The 13,536-nt window shown below is 33.1% G+C and overlaps 2 protein-coding genes across 2 annotated transcripts; one reads left to right on the top strand and one right to left on the bottom strand.

Moving 5' to 3' along the window:
- The first annotated feature begins 7,576 nt into the window (after positions 1–7,576).
- Positions 7,577–8,570, top strand: LOC120166511 (glutaredoxin-C6-like). Its single transcript, XM_039175773.1, has one exon. It carries the CDS (start codon positions 7,614–7,616, stop codon positions 8,082–8,084), a length of 471 nt encoding a protein of 156 aa, XP_039031704.1. The 5' UTR covers positions 7,577–7,613; the 3' UTR covers positions 8,085–8,570.
- A 1,719-nt stretch (positions 8,571–10,289) lies between these two features.
- On the bottom strand, positions 10,290–13,011 carry LOC120166510 (UDP-sulfoquinovose synthase, chloroplastic-like). The gene is made up of 3 exons (XM_039175771.1): positions 12,845–13,011; positions 11,361–12,446; positions 10,290–11,036 (listed from the first exon to the last, which is right to left on the bottom strand). Exons 2-3 carry the CDS (start codon positions 12,405–12,407, stop codon positions 10,632–10,634), a joined length of 1,452 nt encoding a protein of 483 aa, XP_039031702.1. The 5' UTR covers positions 12,408–12,446; positions 12,845–13,011; the 3' UTR covers positions 10,290–10,631.
- Between the last annotated feature and the right edge of the window lie 525 nt (positions 13,012–13,536).

A 13,536-nucleotide genomic window follows, 5' to 3' on the forward strand; every position in this document is an offset into this window, starting at 1 on the left:
CAAGTACAAAAACAGGCATTTATATATATATATATCAAAAAGGATCTTTCCCTTAAATAATTGAACTTGTACAAAAATTAATGTTCTTAGGGTAAAGTAAAGTATACTAAGTGCCACATAAAATTATTTTTCATGGACAGGACATCCAAATAGTATCCTGTTTTACAATTACGTTTTGTGAGGATGAAGTTAGGATTGGATTATGAAGGATAAATTATTAAATAGGGTCTCTAAAATTAAATAAATTGTAAAATAAATAAAAGAGTTATGATTTTATTTTATTAATTTTTAAATTAAATGATTTTAAAGAATGATTAAACCAAAAAAAATAAAATAAAATTGAAAGGTACTGAAATATATAAAAAATAAATTTTGGAAAGGATTAATTGTAGCGATTTTAAAAATAGTAGTGACCCAAAACTATCCAAATTGGGGTAATTGCTCCCATCTCCCACGTAGATTCATCCATGATGTTTAGATGATTGATAATATTTATATACATTCTTGTGAAATTGAGTCAGCGGCGGAGCCAATGAGATTCAATCAATTTATAGGCTGATTAACTATAGGTCTCACTTTTTCAGTCTCCAATCAAAACCAGTCTTCTTTTTTTACTTTCGGTTGCCCAAAATTTTAAAAAAGTGAAAATTGAATGGTTCGTTCTCGTGCTCTTAATTACGGCCGCAAACGAGTCGATTTTGAGTATTGTTGAGTTTGATTTGAACTCGAAAATATTAAAATTAGTCTCGACTAAAATTATCAAGCTCAGCTTAAACTCGAAATATAATATTGAAACTTGAACTAGAACTTGAAAAGGCTCGAACTAAAAAAAAATTCAGGAGCTCGATTGAAGCTCGAACTCGATTGAGCTCGAACTCAAACTCGAATTTAAACATACAAAAATCTTATATTACATTTAAAAAATTTATAATTATCAACGATGTATTTTTAATATATTTTAATAATGTAATTTTAAAAAATCTAAAATTGTAATATAATATTTTTTCGAGTAGCTCGCGAGCTTTTCAAGTCGAGTATTAAGTAGCTCGTTTTAGTTCGTTAAGAATTCGAATCGAGTGTTGATCGAGTCTATCGAATCGATCTCACGATATGTCTCGTTTCATTTACAACCCTACTCTTAACTCATAGAATTCATGTTTTCAATGTTTTTTCAAATCTTGCTAGGTTAGTATTGAATTTAATATGTATTTATTTAAACGTAGGAAAATGAATCTAATATTTATTTGAAATAAAATAGTAGAATTTATGCCATATTTTTCAAATTGTTATCAGTTCCCTAATAATCTGTTAATCACTTCGTTATTTTATTTTTTCACTTTAAACAAATTATTGAAAGTGTTTTTAAAAAAATGACGTGCAAAACTAATGGGCAAATTACATGTTTAACCACCAAACTTTTAATATGTTTTTTTTATTTTTGTTATTCGACTAGAAAATTGATCGCTGCATTTTCTAAATTTGCTAGTTTAGCCACTCGATTAGTCGATTGTTAGTTGTTTAGCATCAACACCAAAACGCTACATTTTGAGCCTTTTTATTTCGGAAATTAACCTAATGTTTTAATATTTTATTTTCAAAGGGCAATCATCATTCTCCACTTCCGCCGGCTATTGTTTACGCATAACTAGTACTAAAATGAGTTCTTTTTTATTCTCAGTTTCAGTTTTCTTCGAGGACCCCTTGAAATTAAGAATTTATTTTAATATTTTAATCTTATATTAGTCTAATCTATAATCTTCGTTGTATAATAAGTGTGAAATTGAGATATATTACTTTTCTCTTTATTTTTTACCTCTCCTCTTCTAGTTCTAGAATTAAATATTTAAACATTGATGAATCAAATAAAGTCCAAAAATCCAGGTTTAAACGGAAGTTCGAACAATTCTTCATAAATTTATCAAAAGTTTTAAGAGGTATTTTGCATCATTTTTAGGCTGTTAAATAATTAAAGATAGAGTGACTTAAATAATTATATTTCAAAAGTTTAATAATCAAATTGAAGAAGCTCATATGTGGGTTACTAAAACATTAAAACGTTTAAAAGCGAGTGATTAAGGGTGTGTTTGGTTGGGGAATGTGAGATTCCCATGGGAATGTAATCCACATTCCCCCGTTTGGTTTGCCGGCAATATCATTCCCGATAATCTCACATTACCAATAGTGGATTTTTTTGGATATATTACCGGAAATATCATTACCTCCATTTCCTTAGGTATTGTTGGATTACCGGCGTTTTGGACTAAAATGCCCTTAAAAAAATTCATTTAAAAAATATCCTTATTCTGTCATTGAATAATAAAAATTCTACAAATGTTAAATTAAAAATTTATCCTTAAACTATTTTAGATTTACAAAAAAAAATCTATAATTAAAATTTTATATTAAGTTCAGAGATTAAAATAAAAATTTACCCTTTCATTAAACTTTTTTATATTTTCAATTTTATAAAAAAATTATATAAATTTTATGAATTTAAATTTTTAAAGAAAATATATAAATATTTTCCAACTTGTTAAAAAACAAATATATAATAAGGACAATTTAATTAAATGTACATTCCAATAATCTTTTATTTCTTTAACCAAATATGATAATCTTACATTCATGCTAAACCAACCAAACAAAAAATATAACATTCCCAGTAATCCTATTCCCTGGTAATCTTTTATTCCCACTGATAATCTTACATTCCGTGAACTAAACGAACCCTAAGTGATTTATAAAAAAGCTAGTTATTGACGTAAACCAAAATAAACGAAAAGAAAGTAGGAAGAAAATAATTAAAGAGAAAGGAGAAGGGGGGGGGGTTAAGTAGGGGACTCCAATTTCAAAGGTGATCTGACGCCAATCCCTTCTGCTTATCTCATCAAAATTGTGGTAGACACCACCATCTCAATCTCCTATTTATTTATTTTTTATCACCGTCGATGGTGCTCCTTCACTCGGGACTCCTCCGGGGGCCCCTTCCTTTACAGTTTACAGTACCACATATTCATAATGGTGGGATCCTACTCCCACAGACCCTAATTTCAAAAAATTATTTGATATATTAGGTTCACTACATTATAAGTAGTTTTAGTGAATGAAAACCATAACTTTTAAAATAATTTTAAAATAATTATATGAATCTAATTTACATATAAGAAATAAGTAAAAATTCAACTTAAAAAATAATATAGATAAATATTATTAGTCAATAACACGAATTATGTGATAAGCTTAAATCATCTAATTTTACTAATCCCAGCATTCCGAAATTGCACGTGTCATTTAATTATTGGCCGTAGATTTGAGACCCGAAAGGTGTGAGGCCCCCACGTTTGGTGTCTCTCCCCGCCAACCCCACAGCCCTCCACGCCTGAAGGAAAGTTAAACACAGCCTACACGTGTCATGCCGGGAACGCCACAATGACGTGTACCGTGTAACTTTGTTTCAAATGATTATGTCATGCCAGTGGGGGTCCATTCCCCCCACCGGCGCCAATTCCCAATCAGTGCTCGCTGCACGTTAGCTATCCTTTCTTCCCACCGTTGCCTTCTGCGTTGGACTGCTTTCCATTGTACCAGCTGGGGTTTTAAAATTAGTCGAGTCGAGTTTGAATATTGTTTAGTTTGATTTGATTTAAATATTTTGAAATAAAATTCAACTCGACTTGAAAACTCATGAGCCTAAAATTTTTAAACTTGACTCGAACTCGAAATCAAAATTATGAACTGAAACTCGTAAAAGCTTGAAAAATAAAAAAAATCTCAAATTTAACTCGATTAAATCCTCAAACTATAATCTAAACCTTAAATACAGAAAAACCTTATACTGTTTTTTTAAATCAACACATAAATGTTAATATTATTAATAGTTTATTTTTTAAAAATAAAATATTAATATATTATATTTTTGAGATGCTCACGAACTTTTCGAGCCGAGTATCAAGTAGCTTGTTTCGACTCGTTAAGAACTCGAGCTCGAGTAGAGTCCATTCAAGTTCAACATTTATCGAGCTTTGACCAAGTCGATCTTAAGTAGCTCGCGATCGATCTCATTTCATTTACAACCCTAGTACCAACTACAATAATACTACTTTTAATAATGTTTTTAGATAAAAAAAAAATTACACGCTAAACTAACCATTCCATTTTGTGTATTTTTTTATATGTAATTAATATCAACGTTAATTTTTTAAAAGACAAATAAAAAATGAAATCAAAATGTAAAATTATGTATGATTTTAAAAGGCAATAATTGAATAACTAAAACGAAACTCTATAAATAATTAAGCAACTAAATACATACTTTGACCTGAACTAAATGCTAAACAACTAATTTTCGGCTTAATGCAAAAATGAGTACTTAAACTATATCCAAAGTTAACTTTAGGTATTTAAAGATTTTTTCGCTAAAAATAAATGTTTAATGTTTTTCGTTACACTTGTGAGCATAGATTGTGGCCTCCGTTAAAAAAACATCATTATCTTATGTATATTATGTAATTATATATATATATATATTAAAAAATTATAAATCTCTCTAAAATCACAAAACGAAGGCGATTTTATAAAAAAAATATCCAAAAAAATAAAAAAAACACCGTATTAGCACTCATTCCTGAAATCAAGATAAGAAGGCGTCTTTCCTATAACACGCCTTACTTATGTGGCAAGAATGCGCGTTTCACATGGAGTGCCTTCCCTAGATTCGACTGATGTGACGGTACATATTGAAGTATATTTCACATTGAGAGCTTTCCCTAAAAACATAATTTTAAAAATATACTTTAAAAAATGAAATTATAGGGATCAATAATATAATTTAATACGTATTAATTCAATAAGTTGAATAGCCTAATGTTGTTAGTTTATATAAGAATATTGGAGTATTTATGTTATGTTTCTTAACAAAATAGGATAAAAGCTAAAATGGTTATTTCTTAACCTTTTTAAACCATCTTTATATCTAATGAATCTATTTATATATTATTATTAAATCCCATTAGATTAATATTTATTATTAAGGTTTATGTTAATTAAGTTATTTAAATATTTGTTTTTTTAATTTTAAGTTCAAAAAAAATTGTAACACAAATTAAAATTATTTTATTAATATATAAATGTATTATTTATTGAATATGATTAATTAGATTTTTATGCGAACCTAATTGTATAATTATATAACTTATAAAAATATTTATATTATTATTTTTAAACTAATTTATATGATTATTTTAGTAGCAACAACTAATGGTGTTATTATTTTATACATAAATTTTGTTATATGATTTTGTTAATCATTCATGAGGACAAATTTCTATATAAACCTCATATCTTACATGTTCTTGAACCAAACAATATTTTCACATTTTTATATGTAAGATTCAACTTAAATTATGAATGTATTTTTTATTCGGGATAAAATTCAGTTTTTACTACTATAATTAAAAATTATATAAAATATGAAAAAAAAACATTGTTTTTTAATGATTATCACATCACATGTACTTAAAAGTGTTACGAAGAAACATTAAATATTTATTTTTAACAAACTTTTTTTAAACATATAAAATTAATTTTGAATATAATTTAAATTTATTTATATATTAAATTTTAAATTTAAATAACAAATAAGATTATATTTACACGGGAGGAGAGTACGTGAGAGCTTTGGGTTCCACGTGGCAGGTGAAGGTAACGTAACTGGTGTCAGTTACTACGGTCAGCAATCATCCCATGTGACTGTTCCGGCAATTATCCAGTATTTCGGAACTACCGTATAATTGTGACGCACGATGTGTTCTCCCACTCACTCGTTTGCCTCGGTACGTGTAATGCACCCCTTCTAATCGTTTATTATTTCATCCACCTCTTAATAATGTTGAGTGTTTTGTACACAAATTCACAAATAATAATTTTTAATTAATTTATTTGAAAATTATAAAGAAACCCAAAAATATTTATTGTCGATTTAAAAATATATAGAAGTTTAAAATAAAAAAAGTTTTTAAATTATATTTAAAATTAACGTCTTGTTTCTTAAGAATTTTTTATTAAAAATAAATGCTAATATTTTCTACGTAATTTTTAGGTGTACACCGTTAAAAAAAATCGTTAAATAACACTTATCACGTTCAAATTTTTTTAACGGTAGACACCTAAAATTATAACATAATAGACATCAGGGGTCGTGGCTAGGGCGGCGCGAACTACGAGACCGCACAGGGCCTAAAAAATGGGCCCTAAAAAAAGTATATATATAGTGGCGTTTTTTCAATAAACGCCACTATAGATGGACCTATTGCGACTTTTTTTATAAAAAAAACATTATTATTGCGGCTTTATTGATAAAACGCCATTATAGATAGATCTATCGCGGCGTTTGTAAAAAAATACCACTATTGTTGTCTCGAAATCGAATATATCTAGAAAATAGGGATCCCTTTATAAAAATTTATACATGGCCTCCGAAAACCCTGCTACTGCCCTGATAGACATTAGTCACCTATTTTTAAAAAATAAAAAAATAATATGTCACGTAATGATTTTTTTAACAGTGTGCACCTAAAAGTGTAACGAAAGAAATATTAGACATTTTTTTTATAAAAAAAATTCTTTAAACGCTAAAAATAAATATTTAAATATAATTTAAATATTTATTTTTATATTAAGCCTAATATAAAATATAAATGACATGGTTAAAAAAATTTAACACATTAAGAGAAAAAAATCTAAAAACACTTCCCCCCATCTCATTTCGGGTAAGCAAAGTTTGTTAAAATCTCATCAAAAGAATCCACTTGTAATATTTACAATATTACCTATACTCTTGTCATCTTCACAAATATCCAACCCACGCCATCACTTCCCTTTCTAATCTTTGCTTTTGAAAAATTCAAATATCGTGCGTACCCACATGCACATGGCCATGACCAAAACAAAACAGAACACACAAATTACTCGATGAGTACTACTCAAAGTTAAAAATATTGTGGATCAAATTTTTATAATCGGATAAAATATGTAAATGGTCTCCTCACTAGATTACTTTATTTATATATATTTGATTATTAAAAGTTATAAAACGATCCATCAATTTGTCTATTTCCGTTAAAAAATTAACGGTAGTGTAAGTTGTACGTTGATTTACTGGCTGAGATATGATATCATATTCTCAAGCGACTCTCATATATCAGTCAACATGTTAACTTCCAACTCAGATGACCGTTAACTTTTTAACAGAGTGAAACATAATGAATAATCAAGGGACACAACAAAGCAACTCAATATAATCGAGAAACTATTTTTTAAATTTTTAATAATTAAGAGATTTATAAAAAAATATTATATAATCGGAAGATAATTGGTATATTTTAGTTTTTATAATTTAAATTGTTTCAATTTAAATTAAAATTAAAATTCACTTCCTTTAATAAAAGACTTACGTAACATAGTACTTTATGATGTAAGCAACCATAACCAAAGCAAAAGGAGCTTTCTCTTTCTCTCTGTTATATATGAGTATTTAAGTCCCTTATCCCATTAGTTTTTTCCTCGTTGACATTACTATAATCACAGAAAAGCCTTCCTAGATTTTTGTTTTGGCGATGCAAAGGTTAAGGAGCTGGTCAAGTGACGTTGTTCAGCTTGATCTAAGTCCGCTACCGCCGCCGCCGCCTCCTTCTTCTACCTCGAAAAACATCCCCATGAGCACCGCCACCGCCATCAGTGGAGGCGGCTTTTCCATAGACGAGGAGGAACCAACGGAGGCACGAATCAGGAGGTTGATATCGGAGAACCCCGTGATCGTCTTCAGTCAGTCCTCCTGTTGCATGTGTCACGTGATGAAAAAGCTATTGGCCACCATCGGGGTTCACCCTACCGTCATCGAACTCGATGACCATGAGATCGCTTACCTCCCTACTCCGCCTGCTCACGACGGCCTCTCCTTCCGGAATCCTGCACCGGCCGTGTTCATTGGTGGTACGTGCATCGGCGGGCTCGAATCCCTGGTGGCTCTCCACCTTAGTGGACACCTCGTCCCGAAGCTCGTAGAAGTTGGCGCTCTCTGGGTATGATATACATACATTAATAGCATTAAGAAAAGAACAAGCTGCCATTTTTATGCTTTATTAAATCTGGGTTTTCCTTGTCATTATTATCACCGTAACTTCTTTGCAAGTCGATGAACATAAATCCAGTGAATGAAATTGTACTGTATGTGTGAAAATTTCCTATTTTTCTCTATTTCCTTCGATGAATTCGAGGAGTGGGAGTTATGGTGTTTCAGGGAACTCGGTTTGATCTGAGTTAGTAGTACAGTGAGCAATGAGTGGAATGGGACCCATTAAAGGTGGCGGTCCATTTGCCAATTATTGAGCAATCAGAGCCGTTGAAATTTGTTCCAGATAGGTTCTGGATGAAAAAGAATGGTTAATATGTGATCTGGGTTTTAATTTTGGGTTAGTGATGCTTTTTAACTGACAATGACGAGCTCCAATCAAAGAGGGGCATGGACGCATAATCTGACAATATTCTTCCAATTATTATAAAGAAAAAGGGGGGGGGGGAGGGAATCCTGGGAAATTCTTACACGGCTCTTTTCTGCATGATTCCCTCCACAGATTTCATTGTGATCGTTTCAACAATTCTTCTTAATCGGTTTGAAAACCCCTTTTTTTTCTGGGTTCAAGCAATACCTAGGGCTAGTTGTCTGGAAATTGTGCTTTAAACTCAAAAAGTAGATCTTTGACGAAGTCTTTAATGGCTATAAAAAAAAGGGTTTTGATGATCCCAAGAACACTTTGCAAATGAGGTGTGAACCAACCCAGAATTCCAGATTCTTAAACAAGTACAGTGATGAGGTGAAAAAGCTGTGGTTTTTAGCATATTTGAAGGCAAAGACATGGCCCCAAGTTGTCACCAACCTATCGGACAATATTCCGAGATCAGTTCAACGACCTCATAATTTCATTTCATACAAATGTTTAGACAGATAAGAAGGGTCTCTCTCTATACGAATCTAACATTCGATCACTTGTGTTGATATGAATTAAAAACTAAAATACCCCCTTGAAGTCAAAATGTCAAATGAGGTGAAATCACTTTCCTTTGGGTTTGGAAAAGACAACACCAACCCACAAATCACAGCCACTATTGGACTCTCATTTTCGAACACTTAAAATTTACGAAAATGGGAGCCATGCCATGCGAGTGTGTTTGATTTACCCACCAATGGACCTCGCCTAGAATCTTTGCGGCCTAATGTAAAAAGAATCTCCTGATTCTCTACGTGGGATGGAAGAAAAACCTAAAAAAGGAAGTAATAAGAAATCGGAAACTCAAGTACCCCACTGAAAGTTCCTTAATGGTTGGGTTTTAGGTTAAAAACTTGGTCTAAAAGTTGGGAGAGAGAAAAAAAAGCATCTTTAAGTGCTTTATCAGTTCCTCACCTCTTTTGTTTTCTTTTTCCCTTTTTCTTTTATGGGGTGAAGTCATGGTTTTTCTTTGGCTTTCTTTTTTGGGCTTCCCACTTGTATTTATGTTGTTATTCTTATTAGTATTGTCCAATTTATATATATTTTTAAAATTTTCATACCTAATCGGTCCCAATACTTTGGTTTAGACCCATTTTTTATGGCTCACAATCCTCTCCAGTTAATACCTCCCCCGGATCATACTTTGAGCAATGGCCCCCTCATTGTTGCTTAGAGTCGAGCTTACATCACACTGGGAAGCAAAAGCAGAGAAACACAAATGATTTATTCTACTGTTGAAGTACTAATCTTTTTGACTTATTCCCATTTCCCACAAACAAACACATACAAATACGATGAACTTATCAAATGACCTTAATGGTAAAATGAAATGATATTGTTCGAAGCCTGCGATACAACTGGACTCTATGAATTTTCTGTTGTTTTATTTGTTTCCTTTTCTTTACCATTTGCATTTACCTTTCTGGGATTAACATGTTCACAGGGAGAGTGGTTTTCCCATAACCAAAAACTGAGCGAGAAAACAAGTAAATCGATGGGGTTTTGGCTCAGGATATCCAGTAGAATATACTAGACACTCGAACATGGATGTTGATACGAAAGGGACAACTGCACAGCACACATTATATCCCCCTTCCCCAGGGACAAATCTGTAATGAAAAATCACTACAAATTTAATAATGACTTCAACCATATGATTATGCAACAAACTTTTGCTCGTATTCGTCGACGATGCCAGCGGTTCATGTATTACCAAAGTACAAACGAGAAGCAAGAGGTTAACAATATGGAAATTCGGTCGCGTCAGATTACTAATAACAACGGCTTATAGCGAATTTTCAGAATACCTGAAGTTTTGGACATATTACAGTTATTTTCCAGCCTATCAAGCTATAATAAGCAACTAAATACGAAACAGGCTCACATTCAACAGGTTCCTACGCCAAAATGTCAGGACTCAAGAACTGGAGCAATATTACTCTCTCATGTTCGATCCATTTATAACGAAGTCTATATTTCGATTGCACATTACAGACCATGCTTTGACATGAAAAGTCAAAAGGGCTGCAGCACCATCTACGAAAGGTACAACAAGATGAACAAGGACTTCCTCTTATTGTTGACCACCTAATTAGCTGGCACGGTATGTGGCTTCACCCCAATTTTTTTCCAAGAAACACTGGGCATAATCTGTTTTGTGTCAACACGATCCTTGAACTCGATAGCAAAGTTGAGCAATGAGTCAAGAAGAGAGTCTGAGAGGAGATGTGGTTCGAGTCCAAGCTCAATGAGTTTAGTATGCTTTGCGTTGTAGTAATGTTCCTCTGCCTCAACTCTTGGGTTGGGCATGGATATGGTTTGCACGTCAAGTCCAAGCTTCTTTCCTGCTTTTGTTACAAGGGAAGACAGTTCATTGACGGAAAACTGCTCCGTGAATTGATTGAAGACCCGAAATTCACCAGGTTTTGCTGGATTTGCAATGGCAAGTTCCACGCATTGAACTGTGTCTCTTATATCAAGGTAACCCCTAGTCTGAATTTAGAAATAAAACATGAGAGAAAGAGTTATATACGCAAGCAGGAAAATCACCATCGTCTGATTACAGCTAAACATATCTAGGAATTTCAAGCTTTATTTAACACGCAGACACACACGTCTTGTGTGTGTGGTAAAACATTCCATGTCTCTGCCAAAATGTATGTTGCATTGCATACAGATACAAGAGTAACAAAGTAAACATTAGGTTAATGAAAACCAATTCAGTTAATAGTGGACTGTAGATTTATTAAAACCGAATAATAAACAAAATGTGTAAGCTATCAATGCTTTAGTAGAGATTTGAAAGAGGATATTCACCTGGCCTCCTTTCCCGTAAACCGTAAGAGGATGACCAACAGCAGCCTGAACACAAAACCGGTTCAATGCGGTTCCAAATACTCCATCATAATCAAGCCTGTTACACAGCTGTTCGTGCATTGAAGTCTCATCGGTCTTTACCCCATAAACCACTCCTTGATTCAGATCAGTGGCTCTGATCCCCCAAGCCTTGCAAGTGAAGGCTATATTATTTGAATCATGAACCTTACTGAGATGATAAAAGGAACTTGCTTGCTTCGGATAAGGCAAAGTATCAGTCCTTCCATTGTGAGTAATTGTGATATAACCCTCTTCGATATCTATGTTTGGAGTTCCATACTCTCCCATTGTCCCAAGCTTCACAAGATGGCACTGTTCTCTGAATTCCTTTATTGCAAAAAGAACATTAAGTGTTCCAATGACATTATTTTTCTGAGTGAACACAGCTCTTGATCGATCAATCATCGAGTATGGGGCAGAGCGCTGCTCTCCAAAATGGACAACAGCATCAGGTTCAAATGAGTTGAAGGTTTCAGATAAGAACTCAAAGTCACAAATGTCACCAATATAAAGTTCAATTGTCTTCCCAGTGATAGCTTTCCAACAACGGAGCCGGTTATGGATGGAGGAAATGGGAGTCAAGGAGTCGAGACCAAGCTGGTGGTCCATGAGCCGTCGGACAAGGCTATCCACAATTGCAACTTCATAACCTTTGTTGGACAAGTGAAGGGCTGTAGCCCAACCGCAGTAGCCATCTCCGCCTATAACCATGACCCGCTGAGGCTTCCAAGAATCACTCGAGGACCCATCAGAACCAGACCTAGGATTAGCTGAAACTTCTTTGCTTACAGGGGCAGCAGTTGCAAGAACCACACAACTCTTTCTTTCTCTATCTCCTTTCGAAACAAGTCTTTTGAAGGGCAGCTTGGAAGTCTTAATGGTAAACGAGTTAGGAAGTGTGGCTCGAACCTGATTCAGAGGTTGACCAAAAGGTCTGTTGCTAGAGGAGATCTTTATCGAGAAAGAAGTTGAAAGCAAATGTGCCATTTTTACTGTTTGATTCTAACCAACAATCTGCAAATGCACCTGCCAAATACCAATATGGTCCAAAATTAGTTCTAAAACCAAGGGAAATGCTCTTCAGGCTTAAAGGCAATATACTTCAATCCTGTATTATTGAAAATTTTCTATTGTCAAATAAAAAGACAATTTAAATTGTTAAACCCGAAATTCTAGCAACCACTACAGCTACAAGTTCATACAAATATCCGCGTTCAACACAATTTCCTACAAAGCACAAAAAACCAAGCATTTAAGCTGGCATAGTTGATCATTCAAGTAAACCCACCTGAAAAAACATTAATCTTAAAGACCCAGGAGTTTAAAAGTAGTTAACTTTCTCATTTGAGGACAACTAATCATTTCAAACCATCCAATTAATAAAACATATAAAGAACCAATAAAAACGAGAAAAAAGTATTTACCTTGAAATAAGTAAAGCTTAGAAACGAAGTGAAGAAGAAGATGCCGTTAGAAAGTGGAAACCGGACATGAGATGAGACAGGTGCGTCTGCTTGGGGTTTAAGGAACAAAAGAGAGGACTTTAGCTTCTTAATATTCCATTTTCAAGACGAATCAGAAGAGCCGAGTATCGGATATTCTTTTCTACTGTCTACTGAAACTATTCAGAAGTGTGAAACGATTTTTATTTTTTGTTCTCTGATCCAAAAATGAAGCCCTATCCCACCATCTATGGGCTTATGAACCAAAACCCATTTTTTTGTACGAGAGTTTTGGATTGGATTGGTTTGGATTGGATTGAAGGTTGGAGGAGGGAGATTATGATTATGAATGTCTTTTTAAGTTATAGTGTTAATTACAAATTACAGCTAGTATTTACAATTACACTGATTAAGTAAGAGCCATTGGTGAAAGTAAATTTCTAGCACCTATTTTCTTTATCATGCCATAATCATTGCCCAACTACAAAGACGGAGGTATATTTCCCAAGCAGTGCTCGAAAGCCTCGAAAAAATCAGTAGATCTATGGATTATCCATACAAGGAAAGATCTATGACGACACTGAATGGAGTCAACAACACCCTGGAGGAGCACTTCCTTTGCTGAATCTGGCTGTCCAATATGCCTTTGTAGCAAACCATCCAGGCTTAGCTTG

This window comes from Hibiscus syriacus, unplaced genomic scaffold (genome assembly GCF_006381635.1).
Source record: "Hibiscus syriacus cultivar Baekdansim isolate YM2019G1 unplaced genomic scaffold, ASM638163v2 tig00111640_pilon, whole genome shotgun sequence".
Taxonomy (NCBI): Eukaryota; Viridiplantae; Streptophyta; class Magnoliopsida; order Malvales; family Malvaceae; genus Hibiscus; species Hibiscus syriacus.

Excerpts from the sequence above, each read along its gene's own strand:
- LOC120166511 (XM_039175773.1), top strand. The coding sequence starts at position 7,614 with ATGCAAAGGTTAAGGAGCTGGTCAAGTGACGTTGTTCAGCTTGATCTA.
- LOC120166510 (XM_039175771.1), bottom strand. The coding sequence starts at position 12,407 with ATGGCACATTTGCTTTCAACTTCTTTCTCGATAAAGATCTCCTCTAGC. Across the intron at positions 11,037-11,360 it reads TTTACGGGAAAGGAGGCCAG|ACTAGGGGTTACCTTGATAT; the intron begins GTGAATATCCTC and ends TTCTAAATTCAG.